The 17,697-nt window shown below is 48.0% G+C and overlaps 1 protein-coding gene across 5 annotated transcripts in view; it reads left to right on the forward strand.

The window, feature by feature from the left end:
• Positions 1-6,316, forward strand: part of MTA1 (metastasis associated 1) — a 112,966-nt gene extending 106,650 nt beyond the window's left edge. For 4 of the 5 annotated variants that reach the window (XM_075003516.1, XM_075003517.1, XM_075003518.1 and 1 more), the window contains 2 exons: positions 2,262-2,413; positions 4,637-6,316. In XM_075003516.1, coding sequence (XP_074859617.1) covers positions 2,262-2,413; positions 4,637-4,775 — 291 coding nt within the window. In that variant the 3' untranslated portion in view covers positions 4,776-6,316. The remainder of the gene's footprint in view (positions 1-2,261; positions 2,414-4,636) is intronic. The other variant, XM_075003519.1, reaches the window with a different exon arrangement.
• Positions 6,317-17,697: the final 11,381 nt, after the last annotated feature.

A 17,697-nucleotide genomic window follows, 5' to 3' on the forward strand; every position in this document is an offset into this window, starting at 1 on the left:
GAGTGCAATCTAAATCAGAATGTCTGTCTGTTTTGAATGGAACATTGTGTGTCCACTCATACAGAAATCAGGGGAGGGACTGGTTATGGCAAAGCCCTGAAATGTGTATTAGCTGGAATGTGTTTCATTGAAGGTGGAAGGGATGAGGTGATGAAGGGCTTTGTTTGCCAAATGTTTTTTTTATTTTTAGACGGTTGTTGTGCATGTTGTCTGCTGAGAACGTGTGTGTCTATGAGGGAGAGAAAGTGAAAAATCATCTTAGCTTTTCATCCATTATGCTGAGAGCTTTATCAGGCAACAGAATCAAATAGCCAGTCTGTTCTGTGGGGTTCTGGCCAAGTGCTTTTCATGGAGTGCTCCTGGGGTGCAGGTCCCCGCTTTCCGAGAACCAGCACAAGGGTCCAGTGACACTTCAAGCCACCAAAATGAGATTTAATACCACATAGCCCTTGTTCTAGGTCTATTCAGGGGGAGGTGTTTTGCACCCTTTAATTTATGCCACAAAGAAACCTCTTATGATATTGCAATAGAGGAATTTGCACTCTTTGGTAAAATGCCAATATGTACTTGTGTGAGTGGAGGCACTGCAGCAGGTCTGAGTGACAGCTACTGAATAACCGAGTATTTGCAAATCTAGTGCTTCTGTGTTGGGTAGAGGATAATATCTTATGTCCAGGATGTAATTTTTGTCATGCTATTGTAGTTGTAATGCAACAGATCTGTTTGTCACCCAAGCATTTGATAAGAAGTGGTGAATTGTATTTTTGATTGAACTTGGTTTCGCCTCTTACTGCAGAGGAGACTGGCTACTTGTTTGTGTCTGCTATGTAGACAAGCTCACAATGTAGTGGGAGAAAAGTATGAAATGGCCAGACCCCCATGACCTGCAGGCATAAAAACATGAAATCTCTCATTGCTCTGTTTGCTTGATAACATGGTCCACGTTTCAGGATGTAACCATTGAAGTGATGGCTCTGTTTGGGAAGAGGAGACTCCTCTCTTCCAAGCATTTTCAAGACCTTTTGCTGCAGCTGTTTTCCTGACACTTAACATAGTGGAGAAAATATTCTTAGCGCTGCAGCGAAAGGGGCTCTCCTTCAGAAATCTGGCAAAGCCACCTGTCAAATATTGTTCCCCACACCACAAAAATAAAATCTGAGTTTCTGAAAGCATCTTAGTGACATGTTTTGGTGCTGAAATTATCTGAACTACAAAGGACGCAGAAGAATGTTGAGAGAAAGTAAATGGTCTATCCCATGCACACAACTGTGTAAGCTGCCCCAGTTTTCAGGCAATGAAGAGGAGAATGGTGTGTAGCTCCTTTTTAGGCTTTTACTGGCTGAGAAGGAAGAGCAGGAAAAGGCAAAGCAGCCGCTGGCATTCACCCCAGGGCTGCTAGGAGAGGAGGCTCTGGCGTTCCTTTTGGAGAGAAATGGGGGTTCATTCCTCTAAATCCGATTTTCACAGTGTCTGCTGTCTGCAGAAAATTTTAACCGTCAAAAAGAAACTTAAGATTGCTTCTCATCCCCCACTGTTACAACTTGAGTACGTGGTGACGCTCTTGCGAGTTGTAGTTTGTGGTTCAGTTGCTTGATTTTCTTGCATGCCCGCACATATATCTTTATAAAGGTAGTACTAGAATTTCAATAGGGTGGCAGTGGCTAAGTTCATAAAACAAGTTGAGTGTACTTGTTGGCATTAGACTGAGACAAAGGTCACCTGGAAGCTTTCTGATGACCTCTTAAGTTTTATGATTTTAAACTTTCCAAAAGCATCTTTAACTATCTATTGCCCTTAAAAATGCACATCCTTAAGGCAAAAGGGATTCAGCTGAGTGGGACAGCTTGGTATAACCTGAGACCCAGATTTTATTAGGTGTAAATCTAGATGTTCACCTGACATGTAATGGGATTGCTCCCCATTTAATAGTGTGACAGAGAGCTGCATTCTGCATCCAAACTTGATGTGATCCTTCTCTGTACTAATGTAGATTTGCTGGCCATGCTGCATAAAGTTCCTATTTCTGGTTTGGAGTGTAATTCCGTTCTACTGGAGTTTCAAGAGGGCCACAGCCTCTAGTGCTGGGGGCTAGTTGCTTTTTCGTGTATTTTATATTCAGTCACGGGCGGGAGGGAAGAGGACTTGCAATGAACTTCAAAATCTGATGTGGCTGCTTTGAATCCTTCTTTCCTCTTGTTTGTTTGTCACATGGCACCATGATTAGCTGCAGTCCATAATTTTACCTCTTTGTATGTTGTTAGGGACCAAGCCGAAACTTGCTGCTCAATGGGAAATCATACCCAACAAAAGTCCGATTAATTCGTGGTGGATCCATGCCTCCAGTGAAAAGGAGGAGGATGAACTGGATTGATGCTCCAGATGATGTGTTTTACATGGCCACTGAGGAAACCAGGTAGGGAACTAATCAGTTGATTTGTCACTGGGCTGCCTGTGTGTAACTCCTTTTGATTTTTTTCTTGTCAGTTATCACCCCAGCAGTGTTTGTGCACACTGATATCATTTGTATGATTGCTGTGAAAGTCTGGTCACCAGGTCTGCTGTTGCTTATTTAAAAACTCAAGCAGCTGCCACAGCTGTTCCACAAGAATGGGTTCCTTGCCAGCTGTGTACCATCGCAGCACTTGGCGGAAAGTGGATTCATAGTGACATAGGATCGGAAGAGATGACCTCATCATCATGTCCAGTCCTTTGCTATCACAGAAACTCATTATCTAGCCCTGATTACAAACGTGTTGAGCATGATCTCAAAACTAGTTGGGCTCTTTCCTCTGCCTCTTATTGGGAAGCTTTTCCAGGATCTCACTCCTGTGATGGTTGGAACCCTTTTCCCTGCACCTGAATACTGCTGCTAGGGATGCTGTCAGTTTGAGTCGGAGCAAGCGTGGGTTTTCTTCTGATTTTGAAGCCCAATGAGGGGAAGAACACTTCAGTTACTTGGATCAAGTTGGTCACCTGCTGAGGTCATCTTTCCTGTATCAGCCAGTAGCTGAGGCTGCGGTAGACTTGAGTTCTCTGCCTCCTTCAAGGAAATGCCACAATTGCCAAGTGCTTGGTGAATATCTTTGCTGCTGTAGGAGCCTGTAGTGGGAGTGACATGTTCCTACCAGGAGATGGAGGAGTTTCCTGTGGGCTGGCAAGATGGATACTTGTACGTGGACATTTTGCAGGTAGAAAGCCACAAACCAGACTTAAGGATCCAGTGGAATTGTAGAGGCTGAAGTTAACATCCTGTTTGAAACAGTGGATGCATCTGAGATGTTGACAGTCCAAAATGGGGGATACCCTCCTTTTTTCCTGATAGTGAGAAGATGGCAGGAATAAAATCTCCTCTAACTCTAACCTCTCTGGGCACCTGCTCCCTTTCCTCAGGCGTTGAAAGGCTCTTGTTTTGTGAGACGGGTCCCTGGAAAGGTCAAGGAAAGATAGGAGCAGAGAGTGTGAAGGGACTGGACCAGGATAGAATGCTACTTCTTCACAAGCACCTGCACCAAGCTGATTACAGTCCAGGCCTCTTGAACACATGAGGGGGCCACCAAAGGAGAAGAGGAGGAAAGGAAATTATCATTGGGTAGTTCTGTGACTCTCCACATGGCCATCAAACCAGCTGCCTCTGGAAGCACCTGACGGAGCAACAGCAGCACATCTGCTTCAGTGGAGTCTCTTTTTGTGAAACTCCTGCTGTTGTGTTTCCAGCCTGAAAGGAAACCTGTGGGAGAAAACAGAAGCTGAAATGTCAACAATACCATGTTTTGAATCTGAAATCCAAAACACTGAAGTGAAATCAGAGCTTCAGTTGGAATAATTTTCCCTTGAAAACTCTTTGAATTAGAACTTCTTATTTAGAAATTATTTTTGGAAGAAAATAGCTGTTTGTGACCAACTTAATGAAAACATTTTTGTACATAAAAATGTGGGAATCTCCCTTTTCCAGTGCAATAAAATTCTTGGCTCTGTTGCCGTCAGTGGCAAAATATCTGTTAGAATTGATCAGGTCTTCACCTCTTGTGCCCAAGCAGAGGACAAGTTACCAAATAGCCATGAAATGACATGTTTACACAGAGGAAAACACAGGAGTGAATGTTATCCATTCTTGGGCTTGAGTGTGAGTTTGGCGGAGAGATTCCGTACTTGTGGGGGGGGAAAGAATCTTTCTTTTATTTTGTTTTTTAAATTGGCAGCTGTTTCAAACCTTTGGAACAGGTTCAAATATTAGAATAAGTCTGAGGGAGGTCAGTCGCTGGTATCGTGGCTCTGAAATGTATCAGTGGCATTATTGTCGGGGGGCGGTGTGTATACACACATTTGTAATGGAAACTGTTGGGTTGCAGTAATGGTTGCAGATATTCTGTACATCTGCTACAATAGAGGCTTCCGTAGGCGACTAGCCCACTCTGAGTGGAGAGCTTGGGGCTTGTCAGAGGAGAGCCATTATAGAAATGGCAGTGCACTTTTTTGATCGATTTATTAGAAGAAAAAACTGAGAAGACTTGTCTGGAATAGACAGCAGCCCAGCCTGGTAATGCATATATAATCTCCTGAGAGCACTCTGCAAAATAAGAAATGTCAGGATTTTCTGCTGTTGTGACAAATGCCTTTTTATTTTTGCTGTTTGTAGGAAAATTCGCAAGCTGCTTTCATCTTCTGAAGCGAAGCGAGCTGCCAGACGCCCTTACAAGCCCATTATCCTCAGGCCAGTCCAGGCAGTCCAGTTACGACAACCTATGAACGATGAACCCATAATCATTGAGGATTAAAACAAACTGAGCAGCCCTCATGGTGACAGCGGGTCTGCCTGAAAGTCTCTTCTCCAATACATACTTGAGTTTTTATGGCTACAGTGTTGAACTAACTGCTGAAGATTGGAAACCTTAAAGGAACTGTTTTGCATCTTTTAAACCTTTAAAAGGAATTCAGCCCTACCTGAGCCCTGATGACCACAGACTGCGCGCGCTCTTGCGCATGCTCTTTCTTTCCTCTAATCTTCCTTTTTTATTTTTGGTAGCCTGTTTTCCCCTCTTGCTTGTAGATTACTTTGTCTTTTTGTAGACACGTGGGAGGGAAGGTAAGTTTAACTTATTAAGAGAATGTGGAATAGTAATTTTTAGCTTTGTTTCCTCCTCTGATCTTTGAAGAGCTAGACTCCTTCATTTTGTGACTGGGCTCTCCTTGCTAACCATTTTTACAAGGCTGTGTTGTAAGAATTTTTTTTTTTTTTTAATTTTGTGGACGGTGCCATTTTTATTTCACTTTTATTTCTTTTGTAGGTGAAGTTCTGATCTGTAACTCAGATATTTGGAAATGGAGGGTTTGAAAGCCAGCTACAGGTTCAGCTTGTTTTCTTGGCCCTCTCCCTTGTGGGTTTTCTTGGATAATTTGGCATAGCCAATGTTGCTTGTGCTCAGGCACAGCACAGAAACAACTCAGGCTGAGAAAGCAGCACGCTGACAACTGAAGAATCTTGCAGAGCATTACACTAACGCTGAGCAACTGAAGCCAGGTTACTGGAACTGGCTGTTTTATTCCTATTGGTCCCAGAGAGATCTGGCTCATGGCATTTTTCACAGTAACCAGAATTTTGTGTGCTGTCCTCTATTTGCTTCTGGAATCCTGTGTGCTTGTGTAACAAGGACCAGCAGTAGCCCTTTAGTGCACCTTGTATAATGAATTGTTTTGCTCTGGCTCCAAGAATCAAGTCCATCAAGGTCTAGGGACATTTGCTTTGAATTCTGAACCTGTTTGTGCATCATTGTTTGGGGTTGTTTTTTTTTTTTTTGACACACCTCTCCATGGGGAACCCTGGTTTCTGTTAAATGACGTGACTGTACGTTTCCTATTTTATAGGGAATTTAAACTTCAATTATAACTGGATTTTAATTAGAAAAGACTGCGTCTGAAATTGTTTTCCCCTTGGCATTTTTCTGTTTGAGGTTTGGTTTTGGTTTTTTTTGCATCTCCTGAACTTTTGATGTATTAGGAAGCCTGTATAATTTCTTTTTCATATGTCTTCTCGTGGCAGTGCATTTGCCAAATGCCCTGCTTTATTCTGAAAGGTTGTAAACTGTCATTTGCAGCTTATGCTGATCTGTACATATACCTGCCTCCAGCAGACACAGCATGTAGTAACCCCCAAGTCATTCCATGTGTGTCGGCAGTGAGATGAGCCAAAGTTGTATTTGGGTTATCGCAGTCCAGCCATGATTCTGTGCAACGCCGCTCCCCCTCTGGGTGAGGCCAAAAGGAAACCCCACAGAACAAAACCAGTTCCGTTCACTTTACTTAATAAACCTGGACCTGAGCTTTTGTGAAATGCTGGTCTTTCTTTCTCTCTCCTGAAATGTTAACTCAGGCCTTACCTTTGCTTATGCACCACCTGCCTGTAGACTGCAGAGTTGCTGGCCTGCTTTGACTGAAGCGTGCTTAGATCCCCATGCTGCTGTGATCTGTAACTTCTTCACATGTCTTTGGCCTATCAGGCTGGTGTTTTGGGACATTTGTAGTTTGATCCACCCCCCATACTTAGTGTATATCAAATCACATTTTAAAACCTGCCGCAGCAACTGAGAGCCCAGCTCTGCAGCCCCGGGCTCACACTGCTGTGCTAAAAACAGCTGTGTGTGTCGGGGGTCAGGCTTGGCTTTTGAATTTCATTCCCCTCCCCAAGCTTCAGCACAAAACATCTACACAGCCCCAGAACACTAAGCCTGGCTCAGACTCGCTGCTGTGGGGCTTAGAAGACAGTATAGGCATAGTGTTAGGTACTGCTAAACGTTCAGAGTCGGAAAGGTGAAATTATTTTTCTCTTCTGCACCATGGGTCTTTTAGGGATGAGGGGACAGCACTCTGAAAAATGCTTGGCATGAAAACAAGTGATCTGCTACTATCTCACAGCGCTGGAAGGGACTTTCGGGGTCATTGCGTCCAGTCGCCTGCCCTCACAGCAGGACCTAGCACCATCTCTGATGGATGTCTTTTTAATGTATTTGCCCCAGATCCCTAAATGCCCCCCTCAGGGCTGAGTGCACAGCCCCAGGGTTTAGCAGGCCAGTGCTTGAACCACTGAGCTATCCCTCCCCCCAGTGCTTTCAAAAGAGCCTGTTGTGTGTGTGACCCACACTGTTACATTGAGCCGGGGCAGGAGTGTGACGTGGCAGGGCAGAATCTTAGTGACTTAATAGGTTGACTTGGAAATATTTCCCTTCCACATTAACTCACTATCGGGACAAGCAAAGTTAGTTCAGCTCTGCAGTGCAGTGGGAACAAACTGAGTTGTGTAGCTTTTACTGTCTGTGCTGCTCTCCACTCTTCTCCCGTCATTGCTGACCCCGACTTCAAGCCAAGAGAGGTCAGCCAGGGGCTGAAAGAACTGTCAGTTTTGCCAAGCAGCCATGGCTGGTTGCATAGTATGTCCTAGGCCTGGGTGGCCACACTGTGCCCAAAGTACTACCTCCTGCACTGACAGCTTCTCCTTTGTTTCTCTTAAACGTATGACACAACTCCACCCTTTGCTGGTGAGATCTGATAAGAGAGAATGCCTCGGGCCGTCTGCTATGGAAGAGTCCAGTGACATGTGACTTTCCTCTAAGAGGAGGGAGGAGTAGAGCAGCCTGAAATGAGAAAAACAGACAGGAGCATAAACTCTGGCAAGTGAAGTGTAAAAATATACTTAGGAAAGCTAATCAAGAATGTGAAGAACAGCTAGCCAAAACCTCAGCGTAAGAGCAAATATTGTGAAATACATCAGAAGCAGGAAATCTGCTAAACAACCAGTGGGACCACTGGATAACTGAGGTTCTAAAGGACCACTCCAGGATTAAGGCATTGGCCACTGTCGTCAGACAGGACACTGGGTGAGGTGTGCACCTTTGGTGTGACCACTTAATGTCCATACCAAAAGTTGACAGTGAGGTCTGTGACTGATGCTCCTGCCGTACTGCACGGGATCCACTCAGACATACACCTGTGTTCAGGCATCTCCGGCTGGAAAGATGCATTTCATTTTTCAGTTGAGAAATGACAGCTAGGATGTGATTTCATACCACATGAAGTAGCGGGACATGACCACTTGAGGGTGCCAAGCCTGCAGTTTCGGTGAGTGGAACAATGAGAACACAATATGTGACTGCTAGGATGTTACTCCAATTATTTAAAATCAGGCCAGGCAATCTCCGGCAGGGTATCCCATAGTGCACTGGCCTCCAAGGATCACGTGGCCACTGCTTACAGGGGCTTCCCTGGTCTTTGCTTTTCTGTAGCAGACAGCACTTCACCTGGCCTTAGCATAGGGCAGGTGAAGATTTTTGTGTAGCACGGCTGGGTTGTGCTCTGTCCCAGGAAGAGAACTGTGCTGATGCTCCTAAGGGGCACAGCTCTCAGCTTCGTTTGCAGCTCCCACGTGCCTGAACAGCCAGATTGCACTGACCAAAACCCTATGAAGTCATCTCTCATTGTGACCTGCTTCCTGCGTCTCCCCAAGTGTGCTTTGAAACCGTTTTCCCCCAGAAGTCTTTGTGCTGGGCGGTGGTTCTTGTCAGGACCTTGCGAGCAGGGGAAGTGATTCATCACCGGAGTCCTCTCAATCCCCTACCCTGATCAGTTGCTGGACTCTGGCCACTTGTCTAATCAGCCTTTGGGACTCCTGTCCGAATGATTTCCTGAGTTCTTAAGGCCAAGTTCTAATGCGACTCTTAAGGGAGCTAGCCATTAATTACATCACATGATCCAGTTAGATGCAACCAGTTAGAGATGAAGTCTGATCATCTTTGTGCTTGGCTCCTTCAGTATCTCTCAACCAGAGGTACTTGTAGCCCGAGGTTACTCAAAGGTCTTCTGGGGTACATTAACTCATCTAGGTATTTGCCTAGTTTTACCAGATACTACGTGAAAAGCACTAGAGAAATCAATACAAACTCATTTTTTTACAATGACTTGTTTATACTGCTCTGTATAAATACAGTATTTATATTCCAACTGATTTATTCTATAATTATACGGTAAAAATGAGACAAACAGTTTGCAACAGCGTGGTGTGAGGCTTTTAAATGTTAGTCTTATTTTGTAAGCAAGTATTTAAGCGAGGTGAAACTTGGCGGGTACACAAGACAAGTCAGGCTCCTGAAAGGGATACTGTAGACTGGTAAGGCTCAGAGCCACTGCTGTGTTCTGTTTTACTGCCCATTACTGTAGTATCTGAGCACCTTCATGTAAAATCCATGGCAAAGTGAACTTCAGGGAGTCTCTGGCTTTTCTCCCTTGGTGAGATCAGTGTGTTGCTTGGGGGTAGGTTGTTTTTACAGTTGGGAGGAGGTTGGAGTTGTGCTGTTCTGGGTGGGAAGAGCATTTCCTGAAGTGGGTCAGGCTGCCACATCACCTGATCTCCTTGGGATGCTGTCTCATCGTTGGGTCTCCTTGAAGGAGAAAGCTTTGGTCCCAGCTCTGGTGCTTTGTGTGATGCATTGCCCCAGAGCAGCGGACATATCATAGATCTAGATTCTGCCTTTGACGTAGCTGAGGCTTGATCCATTCATGCCTTTGAAGCTCAGGGCCAAGGCTTGAACCTGTCCTGGAAGATGACTAGGAGCCAGTGGCACTACCTGAGCACAGGCCTGATGTTTGCAGCACCCTCCCAGCCTTGGAAAAGGCAGGTAGCTTCATTCTGGACCAGCTGAAGTCTGTTCTGGAGTCAGCATGTGTGACATTTGGCAGAGCGGGGCAGGAAGCAGAAGGAAAATCCCCCCCATGTGGCTCAAGCAGCTGGAAAGGGGCAAGATCATCCTTTCAGGAAAACCTCTGCTCCCACCCCAAACACTGCTCCTGCTGTCTCTGCAAAGAGAACATACACGTTGGGTGAGCTCCCCGCTTGGCTTGCTGTTCTGTCCTGACAAAAGGCAGCAAACCCTTACCCACCTGACACCACAGCGGCGGTTTTTAACCCTTTGCAGACCCCAAACAATATCTGAATGGAGGTGCACACCCTTCTGGAAATGTGAGAAAGTCAGCGGAGCCCCAGGAGCCTGCTGGAAACAGTGAGATGCAGCAGGACCGGTCTGCAAGTAAAACAGTGCTGCTTCTAACTTCCAGTCCTGCAGTCCCCTGCTGGGCTCCGAGGGTCATGCCAAGATTATTTGCTGCTTGCTCATCAGTCCCCAATTCTGCCTTCTGCCCCTGTTTCTTCCTTCACTGGTACCTGCTTTCAGTGGCTCTTTACAGATGTGTTTGACACCAAAGCAAATTGAGTAAATAGATGCCCAAGTGGAAGTACATTCCAGGTGCCTCTCCTGTAGCCAAGGTGACTCTGCACCCGGAGTATTAGGAATACATCAGTAAGGGTATGTCTGCTCAGGTCAACTGATGGGGCCTAAGGCTGGGCACTGTGGAGCTAAACACAGCGGTGGGGCTGTACTGACTGGTACTGGAGCCTGGGCCCTGAAACCCAGGGAGTGCAGTGAGCCTCTGAGCCCAAATAGTTACGCTACTATTTTTTTTTCTCCCTGCAGCCCAGCCTTGGGTCAGCTCCACAGGGCTCTCAGGTGTGCTGCTGTGTCCGCTGTCCTTTCATCTCCCTGGTTTGCCAGCTGTTGAATTGTGAAGAAAGCCCTTTAGCATTTTTAGCACACTCAGTTTAAAAAAAAATAAACCAAAACCATTGGCACTGGCAAGGCGTTTTTATGTTGCTAATGGTAGTACACCCAGTTAACACCCCAAGTTATGCAAGTTTTATTGATCTTTTTGGGGTGTTTGACTCATTTGATACCATACAGCAGAAAGCGTATCTGTCTGTGTCATTTTCCTCCTTTCATGACTACTGTACTGTCCTTCGCGGGATGGTCCTGTGCCTCTGAGCACGGCCAGACTCATTCTGCATTTGGTAACAGACTGCTGCTTGTTTTGTGTGTTTCATTGCAACCGGAGACTTACTGGCAAGAAGCTTGTGTGTAGTAATGGCAGCATTCTTCAGCATGTAGGCAGAATGAAGTCTGTGTAGGGTTAAGTCCAATGTCGTCTTGAGCTCTGCTCTTGAATAGGGTTATTTGTGCTAATTTCAGGTTGTGACTTCTGGGAAATGTGGCCCTGTGGGAGCGGAGAATGTGATCAATCAGGGTTTTACTGGACCAGATAATTTGTGCTTTGTGGTGGAGAGAGTCTGTTACTTTGATCAAGGTGCTGGCCTCGTAACGGTTTGCTTCAAAAATAACATACAGAAAAAGTTTCATCCTGTCTTAGGTTTGCAGCCTGCACAGAGCTGGTGATTGCAAAGTACTGGGGCAGGGTGAACTGTGGGGAAGGCGTTCACAAAGGCTGCTGTGATTTTTAAAGAGGCATGCACTCCAGCTGTGTTTGCAGAGGTATAAAAAGGGACATGGAAGAGCAGTTCCAGAGACGACTCTGCACCAGTGCACTTGAGGATGAAACAGTTTAATTTGGGAGGAAGGGCTGTCCCAGCTGAGCAAGGAAGAGGAGTGAGGAGAATTCAGGTGCTTCCTCACACGGCTCCGTGGCAGAATTGTGAGACCTGAGCAAGCACTCCAGCAAGCTGTCGGCCCTCAATCCAGTGCCGTAAATGTGTTTGCACAAGGCATTTCCTGTGTAATGCAGAGGGAAAATAATTGGCATGAGGTGCGCTTTGTGAGCAGATGGTTCAGACCCCAGGTAAAGAGACAATGCCCAGGACTTGCAGCAGTAAGAAGTCAGCCTGTGAGCCAGGAGTGAACGTACCTGTCCATTTCTTACAGGTCCTGTCCTACCATAGCCTGGGTCCCTGCCAGCTCTTCAGACAGCTCCCTGCTGGCTTTTGCTGCAGCTCAGCTGGCTCCTGCCGGAGCTGCACACTGGGGCGCACCCCACTTCCTTTCACCCCTGCTCTCTGCTGACTTGAATCAAGTTCACTGAGGATCTGGCCCTCTGTGAGAGTCAAGAGTGACTCACCCAGTGGTGCCTGGCGCAAGTTCTCAGAATCTCAGGAGCGGGGATCCCAGTGAGGTTTGTCTCCTCCATCTGAAGTCTGCAAGCTGAGCTCAGCCCTGCCTTGGGAGCACTCAGGTTAGGAATGTTGTGCTGTGTCCTTGGCAGGCATAAATTAGCCCAGTTGAAATCGTCCGGCATCAGCTGCAAGGCTACTGGCAGTAGGGCACCGATGTAAAGCAATCCTTGCTGGTGGCTAGCCCACATACCAGCAGCAGGCTCCATGTCCTGAAATCTGTGAGCGTGAGCTGCCCTGCCTTTTCCCAGGCACTTTGACCATCTAACAGAGTGGAAACAGGGACATCTCTGCCCCAGCCAGCTGATGTGCACAGGAGCCTGTAGTGCCTACATGTGTCCCCAAGGATGCAGCTAGGTGGGTTTGGGAGCACAGAAGCCAACTCTGGTTCGAGAGCACTCCCCTCTTGTCCTGCCCCCAAGTCTTCAGAAGCAGCTGGTGTTTGATCCAAACAAATGTTCTGCATTTTCTGGGCCAGGAAACCCCTGGCTTATGTTACTCCGAAGGCTGCAATTTTCCCAAGCTTTTGAAGAGCTCCCCAGGCTGAAGAGAGCTGCCCTTCCAGCTGAAGTTGGTTTCATTTGTTTTGTCCGTTCTTCTGTCACTGAATCCCAGAGGGTTTCTGGTAAGGGTTGTGCAGGTTCTGGTTCTGTCATAACCAGCACCTTCTGATGGTTATGACAGAACCAGAACCTGCACAACCCTCACCAGAAACCCTCTGATGCTGGCAATTTTTGTTCTTGGGCTCTGCTTTCTAGAGCTTGGCCCTGGACTTCAAACACCAGGGTGGAAAGTTGTGGCCTGATTTTAGGCACTTAAAGGTGTCCCCGACTGATAGGTTGATGAGTGGCAAGCACCCAGCAGCCCCCATTGTCCTCTGTGCCTTCATCAGTTCAACCCCGCCCTCCCCGTGGAAAACGCCCAGTGTGAGCTCATTGGGCTGTTTGTGCTCATCTCAAGGGTGGGACTCCAGTGTCCACACTGACCCACCCCGCTGAGGTCCTTGCTCCAGTTGCGTCTGATGGTTGGTGTGCAGCTAGTTAGCATTGTGCAGCCCGTATATCATCTGGGCGTGGTGTACAGGCCCACCAAGACGGCTCACAGAGAGAACAATGAGTCTGTGCTACAGCCTTAGTTACTAGCAGGCTGGCTTTTGGCTTATGTGCTAGAGGCTCATACACTAAGCTCCAGAGGTCCCAGGTTCAATTCTGCCTGTCAGCATTACAGTTGCATTCAGTGTTCCACCACCGGAAAGCACCCGAGGCCTTGGCAGCTGCTCTAGGCAGGCTCCACAGAGAAGTAGCTGCTCTTGTGGCTGGAAGGTCTTCACGTACCCTCAGATTCTGTTGAGCTACAAAGTCAGGGAAGGCCAGAGCCAAGATGCGGCTCAGAGCTTGGCAGTTTCCAAACTCCCGGAGCGAGTGTCAGAGTCAGGAGTTTTGCTTCCTGCTCCACATCTGCTCTCCCATCTTTCATAGAATCATAGAAGAGTAGGACTGGAAGGGACCTCGAGAGGCCATCGAGTCCAGCCCCCTGCCCTCATGGCAGGACCAAGCACTTTCTAGACCATCCCTGAAAGCCATCTATCTAACCTCTTCTTAAATATCTCCAGTGACGGAGATTCTACTACCTCCCTTGGCAATTCCTTCCAGGGTTTGGTCACCCTGACAGTTAGGAACTTTTTCCTAATGTCCAACCTGAACCTCCCCTGCTGCAATTTCAGTCCGTTGCCTCTTGTTCTATCCTCAGAGGCCAAGAAGAACAAGTTCCCTCCCTCTGCCTTATGACACCCTTTTAGACACCTGAAAACTGCTATCATGTCCCCCCTCAGTCTTCTCTTTTCCAAACTAAACAAGCCCAATTCTTTCAGCCTTGCTTCATAGGTCATGTTCTCTAGACCTTTGATCATTCTCGTTGCTCTTCTCTGGACCCTCTCCAACTTCTCCACATCCTTCCTGAACTGTGGTTCCCAGAACTGGACACAATCTTTGGGTTGGAGCGAGATTCTTCACCCAGCCCCAAAGGCCCCTGGATGACTGCGTTCTCCTAGGCTACTCTGCAGGACCTGACTCTTTCTATCAAGCAGGCACCCAGAAAATGAGGAGCACAGGAAGTCTGGTTTAAGTAACTTGCCCAGCATCACACAGAGATTCTGTAACAGACTGGGAGAAAACCCAGTTCTCCCAGGCAGCATTCGACTGCCTTGGCTCCAGGACTATTCTTTCCCTCTTCTGACCATCCCCTGCCTCAGTCATCACATCTGCAAGAAATGAAGAGGGAACGTTGGGCAGAGAAAGAGACATTTTAACCCTGATCCTGCCTCTGTAGACAGTCCATCCTGGACAGTGAACGAGACTGTGCGTGGCAGTTGTGTGGAAATGCTGTGTGATCGTTACTTAGATGACTGCGATGCGCGTTCTGCAGCTTTTCCAAGGCTTGACTGCTTAGCTTGCAACCTAAACAAGCAGGTATTCTTTTAGCACTGTTCTTGAGTGTAATTTTTTAGGTTTTAAAGAGAGAGAACCAGTTTCTGATGTACAGCGCCTGTATGCTCATGTAATTAAAGACCCCTAGCACAATGCATAAGCACAAAGGGATACAATTAATGTTACTGTGCAATCTTCATGTTTTACCAGTTACGTCATTTCCCTAATGGTAGAGGAGCCAAGCAGTTCTTTGAAGTCAGATGGGAGCTGGGTCTGGATAAGCAGTGACACACTGGAGCCAGTCAGATGTTTATATTGCTGTCTCTCCATGGAAAGAGTGTGATGTGGTCAATGAAAGCTCTTGCTGCTACTTTAATTGTAAGCACACTATGGGCTGCTACTGCACTTCGCTACACTGAGAAGCAGTAGAAGGTGGTTGGCAGTTAATGAGGTTTAGTTTGGGAAATATCTTCATGGCAGCAAAATACTCAGTAAATAATTTATCTAAAAAAGCACCTACACTGATCAAAGGTACAAGAGATGTTGGCTCTGGTGATGGGCTAGGCTGGAGTTAAGGACTGGGAAAGAGATGCTGTATGAGGTACTTTGAATTCAGAGATGTTAAGGCCAGAAAGAACCGTTAACATCATCCGTTCCGGTCTGCAGCATACCACAGGTCAGGGGATTTCACCCAGCAATTCCTGGATCAAGTCCATCTCTTTTGGATGAGTGACCGCATCTGTAGCAGAAAGTCATCCACTCCTAACTGAAGGCCTTCAAGTCATGGAGACCCCGCCCCGTTCTTACAGAAATAGTTCCCATAGTTAATTACACTCCCTGGCCCAGCTGGAATTTCTCTGTGTTTGGTTCCAACAACTGGGCCTGGTTTTGCCTTTGTCTGCTAGAATCACAGAAGGGTTTGCCCATGTATGTATTTCTAGACTAAGTGAGGAGCTCAGTCTGTTGAGCTCACCCAAGCAGAGGCTGTGCCTCTCGCTGTCGGACAGCCCCTCCAGTGCACAAGTAATTCCTCTAGCTCTTTCCTTTTTTGCCAGCCTCCTTTTTGAAGTTTTGACACCATAACTGGTGTCAAATCTGTTTCTCCACGAATGGTCTCCCCAGTGCCATTGACAGAGGCAATATGTCGTCCCCCCAAATTTCCCATGTCCTTCAGACCCCTCTGTAGAACTGATCTGTCCTTTACCACTCCGCTAGTCTGCATCAAGGTTGGGGCAGGAACCGTAAACCCTCGCTGGATACAAGTATTGACTAGCATGGTACCAATTCCAGATTCCTGAGCAATCCCACTAAAGCCCAGCCCAGTGGGAGAGAATTCTGTTTGCAGTAATACTCTGAGATCTAGTGATTAAAAATTAGCACTGTGCAAAATCAGGATATCTTGCAAAACTAAGTAAACCATCTTCCATAACTCCAAGTGTGTTATCTCGGCTCCTTTTATCAACCAAACTTTCTAATCTTATCTCAAAGGAGAACAGGTTTGCAAAGAGCTGTTTGCCATAAGCTTGGGCTGCATTGCATTAACTGTTCCCTTCTTTTGGTTACAACTGTTTCATGCCTCATACAAGAAGCCAACTGGATTGTGAAGGAGGCTCCCTGAGAACCCCAGGGGTTACTGGTAATTCAAATTAGATACACTGTGTAATTCCCACCTGCCCTCCCTCCTGCTCCGAGAGCAACTGTCTGTGTGGTGGGTGTTCACCTGAAGGGGTTAACAAACCAATCAGGCTGTACGTGGGGAGAATTAAGGCTGAGGAAGGCGCTCACTGGGGAAAGCTCACCTGTGCCAGAACAGGTGGGGTGCCTGTAAAGCTGGGGATCTGATAGCCAAGAGGGCCGCGGGAAGAGTCTGCAGCACCTCCCTGGGGGCCAGGAGGCATGCTTGGGGCTGTGGAGGCCAGTAGCCTGAGGGGAGGAAGTTGTGGGGCTGGCCAGCCCAGAGAGAGGGCGAGCCACACAGGAAGTAGGTTGGAAGGGCTCAGGGAAAAGCTTTGGAATGGAACCAGATCTTGGTTGCTGACTGAAGGGTCCCTGAGCTGGAACCTGGAGGAGAGGATGGGCCCAGGTTCTTCTACCAGCCGCAGGGGAAGTAGTGCCGCAGGGGCAGTGAACGGGAGGACTGCTGGTAAGGAAAGGCACTGGTAAAGTGGAGGCCACCTGGCTGAATGCCAGAGTGAGCAGCAGAAGGGGGCTCGGACCTGGACAGCGCTAATCCCAGAGCCGCCGGGGGTGATTGGTCACTGGGTCACCCCAGGCCTCGGCTGTGCTGATGCTCTGTGTCACTGACACCAGCCTCCCGTTGGAGTCTGCTGGGCCACAGTGTAAGATGAGCATCCCCGAAGGGGCAGGACCCCTCGCCCAGGCTCTGCGTGGTTTGGAAGGTGTGGTACCTTGCAGCTTTGGATCCATAGGTTAATTGTTCCTGGCCCCAGCGAGCAGACAGGAGAGGAAGGAAGTTGTCATGGTTTGCTGTTGGCATTTTTAGCTTTTCCTCCTTCCTGTGCTGGCGGTGATGAATGGGGACCTTGTTGGAGGGGGTGGGGCAGTTCCTGAGCAGTGGCTATTGTTGGGGCTCTTGGGCATTTAGAGCTGGTTCCCTGGCCAGGATGTAGGGGAGATGCCAGGCGGCGGCAGCTGCTTCCTTGCCCAAAGCCCATGCTGGGCCGAACGACAGCTGCCGGAAGGGTCATAACCGAGCCAGAGTCAAATGGCAAGTCCCAGGGAGAACTGCCATCAGCCTGTGCTGGCGAGGTGGATTCCCCCCGAGTCCTGCTGTTCTCCACACACGCCCGGCCATGTCCAGAGGCGCCGGTCCACACAGCTGCAGGTGGCTCCACCCCTTATGCTTCATCAGCTGGGCAACACACCGCTCAACGACCATGTGCAGCTGGCCAGTGCTGTCGGGGCCAGCGCCGCTTCTCAGCATGGCTGGCTGGCGGCGGGGGGCTGCTGTACTCCTGGGGGAGAGTGGCCCCCCGGGGCAGCTCATGAACACCAGTTATGGCTCCTGCCTGGGCAGTTCCCTGCCTCTGCACAGCTCCCCGAGGGAGGGGAGTCCTTGGACAGGCCAGGAGAGAACCCAACTCTCTGTGGGGCTCAGAAGGCCCCTTGCGTTGTATTAGCTGTGCGCCTCTAAGTCACCAATGTGCTCATTCTCCCCAGACCCTGGGCACCAGGGCTGCCCTGCTGCCCCCAGTGCAGATGGGCACTGAGGCAGGGAGTGGCCAGCTCTCCCTGCTCAGCACAGGATAATCCTTA

This window comes from Carettochelys insculpta, chromosome 9 (genome assembly GCF_033958435.1).
Source record: "Carettochelys insculpta isolate YL-2023 chromosome 9, ASM3395843v1, whole genome shotgun sequence".
NCBI lineage: Eukaryota > Metazoa > Chordata > Testudines > Carettochelyidae > Carettochelys > Carettochelys insculpta.